Here is a 14866-nt window from a genome sequence, read left to right on the forward strand (position 1 = left end):
AGAAAGGCCTTAGATCCCAACCCCAGCCGCAGAGGGGAAAAAAAAAAAAAAGACCTGCAAAAAGTTCTCAAAACTTTATGACTTTCTTTTCCCATTATTTATTTTCTTTATTTATTCTTTTCAGGGGAAGCGAATTTCAATCCAATTTCACTAAGGTTGACATTTTGGAGGTGTGACTACATAAATCCACTGCCAATGATGTGCAGGGAATGTGCTTCTTTTGCCCTTCCCTCATGATCTGCCACACTGTGCAGTTTATTTGGCTGACATTAGGCAACATGCTTTCTCAGCAATTGTTTGAGAAGGCGAGATGGCAAGTACAAGAGTTTCTCTTGGGAGGCTGCAACCATCCCATTGTCCAAAGCCCAACAAACACCTGAATCCATAGGCTCTTTAAGCCCTCTAACTAAAAGCCGGGAGCCCTGGCCGAAACACTGACATAGCTGGACTTCTTCCATCATGAGATCAACAATACTGCATTGCCCCAGAAACTACCACACACCAGGAAACTCCCAATTCAACTCGAGGGCATGAGTTCTGGGAAAAGGCTAGGGAGGCAGTTACCTTCACTTTCTTATCCGAACCTCTCTCTCCTTTCTCCCCTTCTTTAGAAGGACAGTGCTGAACCACCCTTATGGGCTCCCAGTGTACTATGGGAGAAGGTGGGTGGTTGTAGAGACTGGGGACTCCCTTCAGCAATGAATCCCCAGTGCTACCGAGGAGAGGGAGCTGAGGGGTGGAGTTCTCGGCGTTCGAAGCTGGCGCACCCTGAAAGCAGTGTCCCCAACTTAAAAAACATGTTGCTTTCTTCCTTCTCATGTAGTCTAATATTCAAGACTTTTTTTTTCTCCTGCTAATTTTAGAAGTCCTGCTATTCTTTGGGAAGAGAATGGTGTGAAAATCAAGCATAGTATCCAAAAATAAAAAGAGTAGATCTGTTTCAGGGCTGGCAGCATATTTCACTGAAAAGCAACTCCAGCAATGCTGCTTTCTGTCTAGTCCTTCAGATGTTTTCCAATTTCTCCAGTCTTTGGGCCTCATGAAAGAAGCCAAAGAAGAACTTCCCGAGCTATCCCTGTTCTCCAAGATGGCAATGGACGTCCAACGTGATTTCTAGATGCCACAGTCAGGGTTTTTTTTTTTTTTTAGGACTGCACTACAATGCCAGGTAATCCCTCAGAAATAAACTGCTGGCACGGTCCAGCCAGGACCCCACCAAGATGAAGACAGATTCCCCCTGGGACAGAACCTGGAGGTTCCTCTGAGAGTGTGTTCCTAGGCAGGTGGCGTAACACACAGCACTCTCCTGCAAGTGGACTTTGTAGTGCGTCTTACAAGCCTCCCACTTTCACTTCTAAAAAAAAAATCTTTGCTATTTCAGGAATTCAGTTGCTGCAGCAGCACCAGAACTGTGGCAAGGCAGGCGGTCCAGGGTCACAGGTTCCCTTCCAGGCTCCTGGGCTGAGAAGCCCCTGTATCTCCCAGCCCAAGGGCCAGGGGTGGGGAGCGCCACCAGGGCTGCTGTGACTACCTGAGACCCCAGGGCGCCTCCTCCAGCTGGGAAAGCAGAGACGGGTTGACAGAAAGTTAGAACTCTGTGTCAAACCCCTCATGCAAACAATAAATATTACTTCTGCTCATAATCGGACTTTTCTCCAGCATCGTCTTTGAATGTTGAACCTTTTTCAATTAATTAAAAACTATGCACTGCAGAGTGCATATTTTATCAGCCCTCAGCTGCTTAAGTGTCTAGAAAAGACCAGGCAGTTTTTCTTTCTTTCTTTCTTTCCTTTTTTTTTTCCAGGCAACCCAGAGCAAGTACTTGCAAGGGTCATATCTTTTTAATTATCTTTTCTCTCTTTGATTAATTATTCCGTCTGACAATAGCGTGTTTCTAATGCTATTCACCTGCCTTTGATGATTGACAACTTTTCTGTCTGATTCAGAGCAAACAGCTGCTGCCACAATCTCCTAGCAACCCGGGTGTGATGGATGAGCCCCCAAGATGGATGGCTGCAATAAATCATGTCTCCAGCCATAAAACTGAGGAAAGGGGATAAGAAGAAAAGCGAACAAAAAAACAAAACAAGGTTTCTTCCCATGAGTGCACTCAGTTCCTTACCAATTATACCTGGAATGGACTTTGCACCTATTAATAGCAAAGTTTTTCTAATCAGGAAAAAAATGGGAGGATGCCATTTGTATCAAAAGGTGTTTACAAGGCTTCCTGCAAATTGGCACTTGTATACCAATTACCTCCAACACTGCCCAAGTGCAAGGGCAGACGATCAAAGTTTTGCTTTCTTCCAGAAAGTCTCAGCAAGAAGTCAGATCATCTTTCCTACAGTCAGAGGCAATTCCAGGCATCAACAAAGGACATAAATCTGATTCGGCCTGATTTCTGGCCGCAGCTGAGCAATACCCAAAGTGAATCCTAAGTCATCCTTGTGTGCAAAAAAAAAAGTCGGGCTGCGCTGCTTGTAGTTACTTCGCAATAAAACAGGCATGCGCGTGCACTCTCACACGTGTACCTGCACGCGTCCACAGTGGCCTGGAGTTGATGAGCAGACAAGCACACTATGAGTTCTTCATGGTGGACGCAGGGGAAAACTTTGGCCAGGAATAAGAAGAATCAGGACATTCAGCCTTTGCACAGATTCTACAGTCTCATTTATTTCGTAGTTTGTGATTTTGTTTTTTGAAAAAGGCAAAATAAAAATCCTATGTTTTTCTAATATTTGGCTCTGTAAATTTTTTAAAACTTAATATCCACAGCGCTAGCCTAGGACGGACCGCAGTTCGATCCCCCGGCGTCCCATATGGTCCCCCAAGCCAGGAGCAACTTCTGAGTGCATAGCCAGGAGGAACCCCTGAGCGTTACCGGGTGTGGCCCAAAAACCAAAAAAAAAAAAATTAATATCCACACTATAAGTCATACAAGAAACCCTAAATTAAATAAGCAGACCCAAATAAAGTCCCAGAGTAAAAAAAGGGAATGCCTGCCGGTGGCACTGTGCAGTTGGGCGCTCCCAGTGGAAGGCAGGCCAGCAGTTTCTGTTTCCCTTCTTCACTCCAGGGAAACCAGGCAGTAAGGCCTCTAAAGCAGGCAGAGGCTGCAAGGCCGCACCAAGCAGTTTCTCCTGTATCCTCATCCGGGGGTTCCACCAATAAGCCAGCTTGCTTCCCTAAGTACTTCCAGTAGGTGGGGGTATCTCGTGTCCCAGAGCAGAGCTCCAGGGTGCAGAAGAACCCCAAGTGGTTAGGAACTGCCTGGAAACAGCTGTTCACATCAGTCTTCGCAGGGCTTGGCTAGGGCCTGCGGTGGAGGGGGCACAGGCAAACCTGAAAGGGGAGGAGGCTACTGAGGGGTCACAGGCAGGGACTGCCAAGGAACCTTGTTTTTAATCTAGAATATTCCTGAGACACGCAAGTCTTATGTTGCTTCATTCTCACACTGCCAAACAAGCCAGCCAGTATTTTTTTGAATAGTTACATTGTGCTAAGATTTTCAGATACACATTTTTTTTTTTAGTATATCAATGAGTTTAAAGAATCAGACCAGGGTCCTGGCTTCAGCAGCTACAGCTCTGTTTATATTTTAATATTTTGTACGTGACTGCCTGTGTAGGGGAAGAAAGAGAAGTTGCCTCTTAGCTTCAGTGTAAATCACAGATACTTCATTTTTCCCCCCTGTGTCCTTGGAAATTATTCAAAATTAAAACCTTCACTTACTCTTTTTCTGTGCTCTTCTTTTGTGAGTTGTGGGGAGTATCTTCTATCTTGTAAATGGAAAAGCTTGTGTCTGGTCAGCAGCAATGAGAACCCAAGGCCAATCAATGAACACACACACACACACACACACACACACACACACACACACACACACACACTCCCTTGCCCGGCTCGTCCAACTCTCAAGTTACAGGTTTACACGGCAAGTCTAAATAATATTCAAAATGATAAATGGCGCCCTAAGCCCGGCACCCACCATCAATCTTTTTTTAAGGAACATCCATCTTCAATAACGCATGTTTGAATCATGGGAAGCCAGGAGCCCTGAGATTCATTTCTCCCACCCCTCACAAGCAGCCTGGCTTGAATGATACCTGTCAGCCCGGTCCTTTTTTTTTTTCCTTTGAGTGCTAAAGAGAAAAGAAGGGAAGAGAAAAGGCATGGGGGAATGGGGTGGGGGGACTGAAGGAGAAGCATCTAAGAACGACCAACGCGGCTTAGCAGATAATATGAAAGAACATGACCTCTTCCGAGCCTCTGCCAATCTCCCGCCCGCCACGCCACACACCCAGCCATCCATCCAGGAAGCAGTCCCTCTCCTTGCCTTGGCCCTGCCCTGCCCTGCCCTTCTCTCTCTCTCCTCTCTCTCTCTCTCTCTCTCTCTCTCTCTCTCTCTCTCTCTCTCCTCTCTTCTCTCTTCTCTCTCTCCTCTCTCTTTCCTCTCTTCTCTCTCTCCTCTCTCTTTCCTCTCTTCTCTCTCTCCCTCTCTCTCTCCTCTCTCTCTACCCCCCTCTCTTCTCTCTCTCCCCCTCTCTCTCCCTCTCCTCGCTCTTCTCCCACCAAATCAGCCTTCTTCTCCTCCTCCTCCTCAGCAAGCCTGGTACTGAAGGAGGAGAAGGGATCCCATGGATGGGGCTCCCCCCTCCTTGTTGTCTGGCTGGGGCCCATATGATAAATGACATATGTCATTCTGTCAGGAGGGAAGGGTGGGTCAGTGATGTATGACTCCGCTGAAAAGGAAATCGACTGTTTGGCATGGTGCTGCTCTTCACCAGGATTTAGTTTCAGAACTCTGAAATGAATTCTCCGACGTTTCAAGTGCATACTCAGGGTGAAAGGGGCGGGAGGCCGGTGGGGGGGAAATAGCACTTTAGCCTCCCGTCCCCCTGCCCTTCCCATGGTAAGAATTAAAAAAAAAAAAATCCCTGACTGCAAGCCCCGCCAACTGGGTACCTGCAAAAAGGCCACTGGTCGCCTAGGACCCCAGCAGTCACACACCATGGGTTATTAAAAATGACTGGGGAGGGGGGGATGGAGCAAGGTTAGTCCTTTTATTTATTTATTTTTTTAATGGCAAAGGGCTGACACAAAAGCAAGATAAAAATTAGCATGTTTGAAGTAATCGTCCCGCAGCTTGACATCTGCATAGTAAATTTTAAAGGAAAAAAATGTGTCAGACAGCCATGAGCTGCTTCGCCCTCCCCCCTTTCATTAGCTCACTGCCAGGGTGGCACTGCTGAACCTCATTACGGAGAGAGGATTTATGAAGCTGAACCCAATGGCAAAGAAAAGGCATCTGTCAATAATTGTAGGGAGCTGCACTCACAGCTTTGAAATCTCATTAAGTATGCAGTTATCAGGCATAAAGATCAAAAACATTACTCAACTCCGACAGAATCTTATGGAGGAACATTAATTAGCAACAGGCCTACAGTACAAAAAAAAAAAAACGAAAAAAAAAAAAAACACAGACTTCCTCTCACACCTGCCCAACCCACAAACCTAAAGCAACACTCCCCCTCCCGCCCGAAAAAAAATAATTCCCGGCATCTGAGACTGATCAAGAACATGAAACAAGAGAGACACACACAGAAAGGAGGAGAGAGAGAGAGAGAGAGAGAGAGAGAGAGAGAGAGAGAGAGAGAGAGAGAGAGAGAGAGCACAAGAGAGAGAGAGAGAGAGCACAAGAGAGAGAGAGCACAAGAGAGAGAGAGCAAGAGAGAGAGAGAGCAAGGGAAGGAGGGAGGGGAGAGGGAGGGCGGGGAAATTCAGTTGAGAAAGGCTTGGCGGTAAGGAGCAAGAAGGAAGCAGCTGTCAAACTTGAGAAGGATGTCAGCACTGGCCCTGATTACAGCGGCCTATGGAGTTCTCAGACCTTTTATCATCCTCACCATCAAACCCAGCCTGAGAGTCCCTGCAGGAGGACTGGTGACTGCCTGCCTGAAGCCCCAGACCCACACCCAAACCCTTCCTTCTGCTCCTGCTCACCTGGAAGGCAGGAGCCTCAGGCCCACAGCCCAACAGCAGGCAGCACCTGCTGGCCCCAGCAGAGTCTGAACTCACCTGCCAAAGCTCCCCCCAACCTCCCCAGATATGGGCACAATCCTGGGACTCACTACCATCTCAACAAACACCTTTTCTTCCCCCCCCCCCCAGTAGACTCTTAAGCCCTTACCACACACCTATCTTATTTTATTTCTGTGCATGGCACATCACTTCAAACACATAGGAAAGTGAAATGAAAATTAAAATCAAACTCTCAGGCCAGCACTGGATCACGAACCAGTGACCTTTAGAGCACATGGGACAACGTGTCAAACAGGTGCAGCCTGACCCCAAGCCATCCAGGGAGAAAATTAAATTCTTCTCCCACCTCAGGCTCCACTTCCTGAAAGGTACACTGGGGGTAAAATGATAAAAGTAACACTCTCCACAAGAATTGTGTGCTTGGTGCCCAGACAAACATTTCTGGTGGCCTCTGGTGGCCCGGGTCCAGGGCAGGCACACCCAGGCCCTGGGGAGATGGAGGGAGGTCTTAAAATTCAGTTTTCCCACCAATATCAGCCAATTCCCTAACATGGCATGCCATACAACAATTAGGCAAAGGCTCTCCCGTGAAAACTGCCGAATAATAACAATAATCATATTGCACTTATTCTGCGTAAATATTCCTTACTGCACAGTTACAGAAAGGTGGCATTCTGTTTATCCATAAGCACATGCTCATGTGCTCTGACTCACACGTGCGTGCACGCGCACACACACAGTCACACACAGACACAAACACACACGTGTGGCGCAAAGGTACTTCCCATGATCCCACAGGGGGCGAAAACCCACAGCACAGCACCTCTCCTTTGGTTTGAAAGCACTGCAGTCACTTCCCCCCAAATCCTCTTTCGCTGCTCACCACCTTCTTCCCTTATTCAGTGACCACTTCTGAAATGTTTACCTCTTCCTCCACAAGAGCCCTGGTCACCTTTTCTTAATTAACCACTTCTTTAAGGAAAAGGGCATTAAGATTCCTAGGCAACCGGCTTGGAGAACCCTTCAAACCAAGGCCCATCCCTTCCCATAAACGGCTCTCCTTTGGAATATCAATGAGCCCAGCTTGGAGAAATTGTCACCTCTGACCAAAAATAGTTAAGAACACTTGTCCATAAACCAGACTTGACGAGAGCAGATTTTTAGCAGTCGTGTTACAATAAGGTGTTTATTTTTTTTATGTGCTTACCATATTACCTTTATTATGTGTAACATCAAAGTGATTATTGCAATTACATCTAACAGAATTAATTACAGAACTTCCCATCATTCCAGGATACATAATGCATTAGAGGTAAGCCAAAGAAAGAAAGCATCTTGATTGTAGTCACTATTGTTGGTTATGTATTTTCTTTCCCCCAGCAGCAATGCCAGGCCATCGGCAGCTTTGAAAAGAGTAGGGCCATGGAAATGGAGAGTTTTAACAGGAAATGAGGGAGATTTTCTTTGTTAATTTAACACTTTTTTGCTTCGTGATATGTTGGCACTATAGGACATATAATATCAATTTAATTTTAAAGTATAAATCTCTAAAAGGTGCTAGTTAATCCACCCAACCAGTGTTACTACATAAAGGAGAAAGCACATGGGTGAAAGACTTACAAGTCTTTACGTATGCAAAATAAATTCACTCAAGGCTTCATTAATATTAATTTAAATTCAAAACCCATTTACATTAAATTGTTCATTAAAAATTGCCTATTTTATGCAACATGCATTTCTCAAAGAACTCAGAGGAAACTGAATACATAGGACTAGATTTAATGATGGCTATGGAAAATCAAAAGTAAATGAATTTGAGTCATTTCACGTATATTACCAAACAGCCCTTTGCTCTCCATTAAGAATGGGTTCCAGTTTGGGGAACAAACAAGCATTCAAAGTACTTTGCTTTCTGCCACCATACATTTATGAACATGACCTTCTGGTCTACCACATAGTAAGGCTAAAATAAGAGATGATGGCATAGAGCATGTCCAAAACTGGACATGGGGAGGAAGCAGGCACCATGTCCAAATCCCAACTGGACTCAGAGCACTGAGTAAGGCTTGCTTTTACAGTGGGTTCCTTAACATCTGGAGTGTTTGTCTGGGTCGAGAATCAAGTGTGTGTGTGTGTCTCTCTCTCTCCCTTTTACACTATCCTTGCAACTACTTTCTTTTCCCCACAGCAAAAGGCCAAGAATAGGCTAACCAAGAGTTGGTAAGTTCTTCGCCATGGTGCTCTCCCCTTTGAAGACCATCTGAACTTACCCTGTTTCCCCCAATGGCTGCTCTAGATGAAGAAAACACAGTTATAATGAATAATATGTGTCCTGATAGTATTAATAATTTATCATCAAGCTCAAACAAAATTATTCTTCAAAACCACATCTTTACACCCCTCTGAGAGAGAAGATAAGGAGAGAGTCCAAAACTCTGAGTAATGGATCTTCAGAAAAACATTTAACCCTCACCCCTGTCCTTTAACCTCTTAGCCACTCCTGTTGAAATACTAAAATAATTTATCAATTAAAAGTAGTTAAATTCAAGCATCTAAGTGCTGATCAAATCAAGTATATTTGATTTGAACTAGAGAAAAGCCCTTTTAAAACATAGCTTATAAAATATTAAACATTTGGTCAAGGACATAATGTAATATTTCTTTAAGAAGTCCAAAATGTGGAGTATGACAGTAGTTCAGGCCAATGATCACAAGCATATTAGATTCCATTACTTTTTCTTTTAGCTTCCCAAAATGCAGGGCATTATTCTAGTCGCAAATTATAATCTAAATTTTTACATCCATGTCTGATATAAATGCTTAGAAATGTCAAAAAATAAAAGAACAGTGTGAGGCTCTGTATCCATTCCTAACAACTAAGGCAAAAAGAAAAAAATAAGTAAAATCCAGGAGGGAAAAAAAAATTCGTAGTCATTGTTTAGTGGAATTTAAAAAATAATTTAATGACTAACTGCAAATACTGGAAACTAGAATTAATCTGTCTGATTTTTTTAAAGGCTTACAGACATTTAAATGCATGTATCAGGACACTTTATCAACCTAACATAAAATTGTCATCTTATCTTATTATATGACTATTTTATGCATGTGTCAAAGAATTTAAAAATGACTGCCTGTCTATTGAGTCTAATTACAACTGCACATTATCTGTCGAGATGTACCAGTCCATATCATTGTTACCAAATACAATATATTGTATTCACCTTTCATTTTTAACTTCAGACAGAGAAACCACAATTTGGAGCATAAGTAAAACACACACACACACACACACACACACACACACACACACACACACACAGCACCTGAGAGAGCAGTGTCAAGGGTGCCACAGCTTTATTCCTGTCTCCCTAAACGGGTTGTGGGTGATGCTGCAGGGAGTTAGTTATAAACGGCCAGAAAGGCCTGCGTCTCCCTACCTAGATGCTCACTTGCACACTTATACATCATACCTTATTCTTTTCTGACTACCTGTCCAAAGCTCTTTTTACAGTGTATCCAGTGAAAGGCAGGAACAAAAACATAAAAACGTGGCAGCAGAAACGCCTTGCCCACTGCACTCAAAATCCAAGCGACCTGAGCAGACAGGGCCCGAAAAATAACCAGTTCTAAAGCTCAGGCCCAGGGATTCTGGCTGCTTCCTGCCTCTCCTGCCTGGCTCTAGCAGACCCTAGAGAAAAGTCCTAGAACAATCCAGGCCCTCACCCTCCCACCCAGGATACCCCAGCCTCTGAAGGCAATCCTTCTCCTTCTAGAACCACCACAATAGAAGGAAGATAGGGGAAAAGGTGGAACTGGGGGAAGGGTAATTCCCAGAACTCACCTGTGTTTCACAGCCCTTCCCACAGCCCTGAGCAGTCACTTTCATTCTAATCACTTTACAAAACAATCTTTAGTCAAAAGAAGGGAAGAGGCAGACTTGTGAGGCAATTTGGGGAATAAGTGCTGATACATCAGTTATTGACTAGCTCACTCCCCGTTTATGAGCGAGCTCAAGGCAAAACTGAGAACAAAATGACAACATCAACCGCTCACAATCAAGTGTGGCCCTGGAGAGCACTGAAGCCCTGACAGTTGTCAGGATAATGGGGGCACCACAGCTGATTTCTGGAAGAGTCCCCCTATGTGGATGTTCAAAAGAGGTGGCCTTGCCTCCTGTCCCCTTTGTGTTTTATTTTTTTCCTCCCCTTCATCTTTTCCTTTCTTAAAAATCTACATTGTTCTCATTTTGTAGGACAAGGGGTGGGGGGAATGGGATTCCAGATCTGTAACCAATCATTTCGGCACCTTACGACAAGGTAGCATACCTGTGCAAGGAGAAACAGGGCAGGTGTGAGAGCAAATCAAATCGAAAGACAGCACTGAGCTGCCATCCCAAACACACCACATGCTGCCAAGGGAACAGGGCAAGCTCCCCAGAGAAGAGCTTCCTAGAGTATAGCCAAGACCCTGTAGGGCTGAGAGAAATATGCCCCTTACCCACCAGGTGCACTCTCTGTGCCTGGTGAACTCCCAACTCTGCATCCTACCATTAAGAGCCCAGCCCACACCATGACAGGCCACGGCGATTTGTGGCACCAGGGGATCACAAGTAGTCCACTCGCTTTCACTAAAGTCCGGGAGCTAGGAGGCTGGTCCCTGACCACCATATTTCCCCACCAAGAGCTCTGTCCCTGGAGTAAAATTCATAAAGGCTGGGGATGGGGAGGCTAGGTGTTGGTGGTTGAGAAACTTGGACAAAAATTTAGGCCTTTTAGGCTTTTTACGTTTTCCTCCAGAAAATGAATGAGTGAAAATATTTTTTTTCCACTCACAATTTTTCCTAGTATTAACCATCACTAAGTTAAAAACTAACGTGATGCAGTGGAGTCCTGATGTAAGCAAGGGATAAGGGCCATTTTTTGTAGAACAGACAATGGGCCTTCCTAACCCAGTTCCTCGGAACACATAACGGGCAGCAACATCTGTCCAGCACAAACATCCAGGCCTTCGTAACCACCCACCAGGAATAAGGAAAAGTCCTGTCCAGGTTTCCTGGGTGGCAGGTGAAGAAATCACTCCCTTGCCCTGTGAAAAGATAACTGAGTTTCTATTACCTCCCGCTCAGCTTACAATACTTAAGTATGAAAATAGTCTTTTCAGGGATTCTCGGAACCTGCCTTGGCCTTCGGGAGAGCTACGCCACATTTGGCCTAGCTCGAGAAGCAGCGCACACCTGTGTGCTACGTCTGCAAACTCGACTCAGCTCCCAGCCCTTTGTGGTTGTTATTCTACCCCAGACCATTAAAAGGGCCCTAATTCCTATGACATGATTATCCAGGTACCAAAGCCCATTTGTCACCTGCAGCAGAAAATTGAGTTAATGCACAACTAAAGGCAGCCAGGACTGTGTAATATCAACTTGATTACATCAAACTAGCTGCAAACCTAATTCTGCTGGATGACACTGCGTCGAGCTTGTCATCTCCAATCATTAAAGCTGTCAGGAATCCATCAGGTTTACAGCTAATTAGGTGAACACTAATGAAGCTGGCAAAACAACTTTTCTTTTTTTATGGCTGAGCGGACCTTTCAGTTTGGAGGGGGGGAAAAATTCTCAAGTATTCTCAAGGTTGCTGGAGTCTGGATTTCCAGTTACCAATCAGCAGACATCTTTCTTTTCCCCACTCTCTCTCTCTATCAGTGCAAAGCAATCAATTTGTCATCACTCCCAGTATGCCACAAAGCGGGCATGAACCTTACAACTTGCAGCTGTGAGAACTGGAAAAAAAATAGAGGGGGAAAAAATAAACAGGAAGTTCTGATCCAAATCAACTACTAACAAACAAACTTACATCCCTCACTTCTTGGCCCCTGCATAGTTAGCACCAGCCTAACATGGATTTTTTTTTTTTTTGCTTCTTCCACTCTTCTAAATAAGAAGCCCTTCATACATTCCCCACCCCCCTCCTCTACATGTCCATTAGGCAGCGGCATTCTGATAACGTAAATCCAAAACCAGGGGATGGGAAAGAAAGAAAGCACTCAACGTTGCCAACTTCTGATTGACCATTAAGCTATTGATGAATGTGCCTGTCAGGAGAGAGACAATTAAATCAAATATGAAACAAAGTCGTTTTGACGGGTCATTTTGATAGAGCAAAACCGTTCTTCCATCTCCTATTAGCCGTGCAGTCAAGTTTTTATATCATGAAAATTTCTTAACTGACCTGCAATTTCCTAGCTGGTTGTTTCAAAGATGCGAAGAGGTTAGGTAGTGATCAGGTTGACTTGAAAAGATAAAATAAAAAATAAAATGCAACCCTATATTTCTCTTTCGCCAATGTCTGCAGCAGAGAACGATCAAATAAGCAGCTCAGGTGGGAAGAAAGAAGGGAAACAAACCTTCGAGAGAGTTCTAAATCAAATGTCAAGATGCAACTACATATATATGATTCACTTGATCGAGGCATACAGACACCTTCAACTGTGCATCCGAAAAGGCAAGGAAAAAAAATTTTTTTTCGAAGACTGGAGGAAGCCAAAACACTCCTACTGCCCAAGTCTGTGAAGGAGTCCTCCAAACTTTCAGAGTTTATTTTGGGTAGATAAGCTCATTGCTTGAGCTTGGAATGTCAAGTAGAAGGTGGGATGGGCAAGAAGTATCAGCTAGGAGGGAACTGGAGAGAGGAGGCAGCCTCCCTACCACCACTACTGGGATTTTCAAACTTTCTAACTCAGGGTAACCCAGAGGCTAAGAGAGCAAAAGCATAGGTGCTATGTCCCAAACCCAAAGTTGGTTTTCTTCTAGGATTTTCTTCAGGCACTTAACAGGGAGGGGAAGAGTTTTGGGGAGGCAGAACAGCATTTTCCCCCTCAATGACCCTGTACAGGGAGCTCTAAGTTCAGAGTGCACTAAGCCCCACTGGCAGAGCCGCTGAAAGGCTACAAATAACCGTCCCTGTCACACCCACCGTGACTACAGGCACTTAAAGCAGGAGGATGGGTGCGACACTTGCATCCCACATCTGCACCAGGAAATGCCCAGAGCAATCTCACCGCCCTCCCTTCTTCCACCAGAAAGAAACAGAAAAGAACCTCCACTTAACCTCCTGTGCGCAGGCACCATCTGAACCTCGGCACATCTGAGTGTTACTCATATCAAAATACATCCTGTCCATATGTGGTCCTCTCAGCAATCAGCCCTAAATCCCCCAAAGTTGCACTGACAGGGCCCTAGTGACGTCACAGCGCTTGGCCTCACCGCTGAGAGTGATTTATTGATGTTTATTGGGAATGAATAGATCAAAGGCAGCAGCATGACGGGCGATCAATCAGTCATCAAATCAAGGGTGGCAATGGGCCAGAAATCTTTCTTCCAGGCAACATGCCCCCAACTGACATTATTGCAAAATAATGTTATGTGTGTGGGGTTTGTTTTGTTTGTCAAGGATGCTTTTTTTTTTTTCCCCAGAAAAGAAAAGACTAAAAATTTGGGTTCAATCTTAAACTGAGTTGACACTCCTGGCCAAAAAAAAAAAAAGTCAAAAAATGGGGTGGGGTAAGGACTGACGAGTCCCAGAACTAAGTGTTATGAAGAGAGAAAAAGGGTAGAAGAAGCAGTTGGGGTGAAGTGTAAGAGGGGGGGGGGTGTTTTGCAGGAAACGCCAGCATCCACGGAACAGTGACTTGACAGTCATCTGACAATACACAGACTCAGGGCGCGCTCAGCTTTCCACGGCTGTGCCCGGGGTTGAGGCCCAATAAAATGAAGACTCAATCGAATTAGTAAGGTAGCCGAGAAGATGCGGGGTGGAGGGGTGGGGGGAACCCAGATCAAGCAAGCTCCTGCAACCGGGCGGGTGGGCAGTTCCCCCCAACCTGGGCAGTTCCCCCCTCATTACTACATCGGCTTAGCTAGGACAAGACTCTGAAGGTGTCCCAGGAACTCAGGTGACCCCACCCGCCCCCCAACTGAGACAGGCAGGAGAAGAAGGAAGAGGAGGAGAGAACTCCAGCAAGGCAACCCCCTTTACGGGCCCGGAGACGCCCGCACGGAGCAGCCGGAGCCAGAGCTCCCCGAAGACCCGGCCGGGTCCAGTGGGTGTGCGGGCGGGCGAGCGAGCAGAGCAGGCGGGAAGAGAGGGGCAGCGCGCAGCGGGGCATCCGGGGTGGGCGCAATACGCACCCCGGAGTGGAGAACCGCTAGCGAGCCAGCCTGGCGCCCCGGAGTTAGTTACTCTGAGCCCGCAGAGAGGAGAGAGAGAGGGGTGCGGAACCCTAGGACCGAGCCGGATCGCCCCAGATCGGAGACACCCGGCGGAGGAGAAGAGGAGGAAGAAGAGAAGGAAGAGGAGGCAGGAAGGAAGGAAGGAAGGAAGGAAGGAAGGAAGGAAGGAAGGAAGGAAGGAAGGAAGGAAGGAAGGAAGGAAGGAAGGAAGGAAGGGGAAGCGGCTCCGTACCTGCTGCGCGCCGGGGCGCCTGCTGCTTCCTCCTCGGCATGATGCTCCTCCGGCGACTGCCACTGCCGCCGCCACCGCCGCCGCCGCCGCCGCTGCTGCCGGGCGAGAGCAGAGCGAAGGAGGGGCGGCGGGCCCGCGCTGGGGGGCGGGGGGGGGCGAGGCGGGCCGGCTCTCAGCCTCCCCCCCGGAGAGCGGCCGCCCGCAGGATGCTGCTGCGCCCCAGCTCGCTCTCCGCGTCCGCGCCCCCCCCTTCTCCGCCGCGATCCCCCCTTGAACGTGCGGAGGGAAGAAGGAGGGCGATCGAGGAGGAGGAGGAGGAGGAGGAGGAGGGAGGCGCGGGGAGGGAGGAGCACGGAGGGAGGAGG

At 46.5% G+C, this 14866-nt stretch overlaps 1 protein-coding gene across 2 annotated transcripts in view; it reads right to left on the minus strand.

The window, feature by feature from the left end:
• TSHZ3 (teashirt zinc finger homeobox 3) overlaps positions 1-14573 on the minus strand; it is a 74165-nt gene extending 59592 nt beyond the window's left edge. The window contains exon 1 of one of the 2 annotated variants that reach the window (XR_007502229.1): positions 14502-14573. Coding sequence is in view for 1 of the 2 variants with exons in the window: in XM_049786228.1 (XP_049642185.1) it covers positions 14502-14541 (40 nt within the window). In the remaining variant the exon portion in view is untranslated. The remainder of the gene's footprint in view (positions 1-14501) is intronic. The other variant, XM_049786228.1, reaches the window with a different exon arrangement.
• Positions 14574-14866: the final 293 nt, after the last annotated feature.

Source organism: Suncus etruscus, chromosome 14 (assembly GCF_024139225.1).
Source record: "Suncus etruscus isolate mSunEtr1 chromosome 14, mSunEtr1.pri.cur, whole genome shotgun sequence".
Lineage (NCBI taxonomy): Eukaryota > Metazoa > Chordata > Mammalia > Eulipotyphla > Soricidae > Suncus > Suncus etruscus.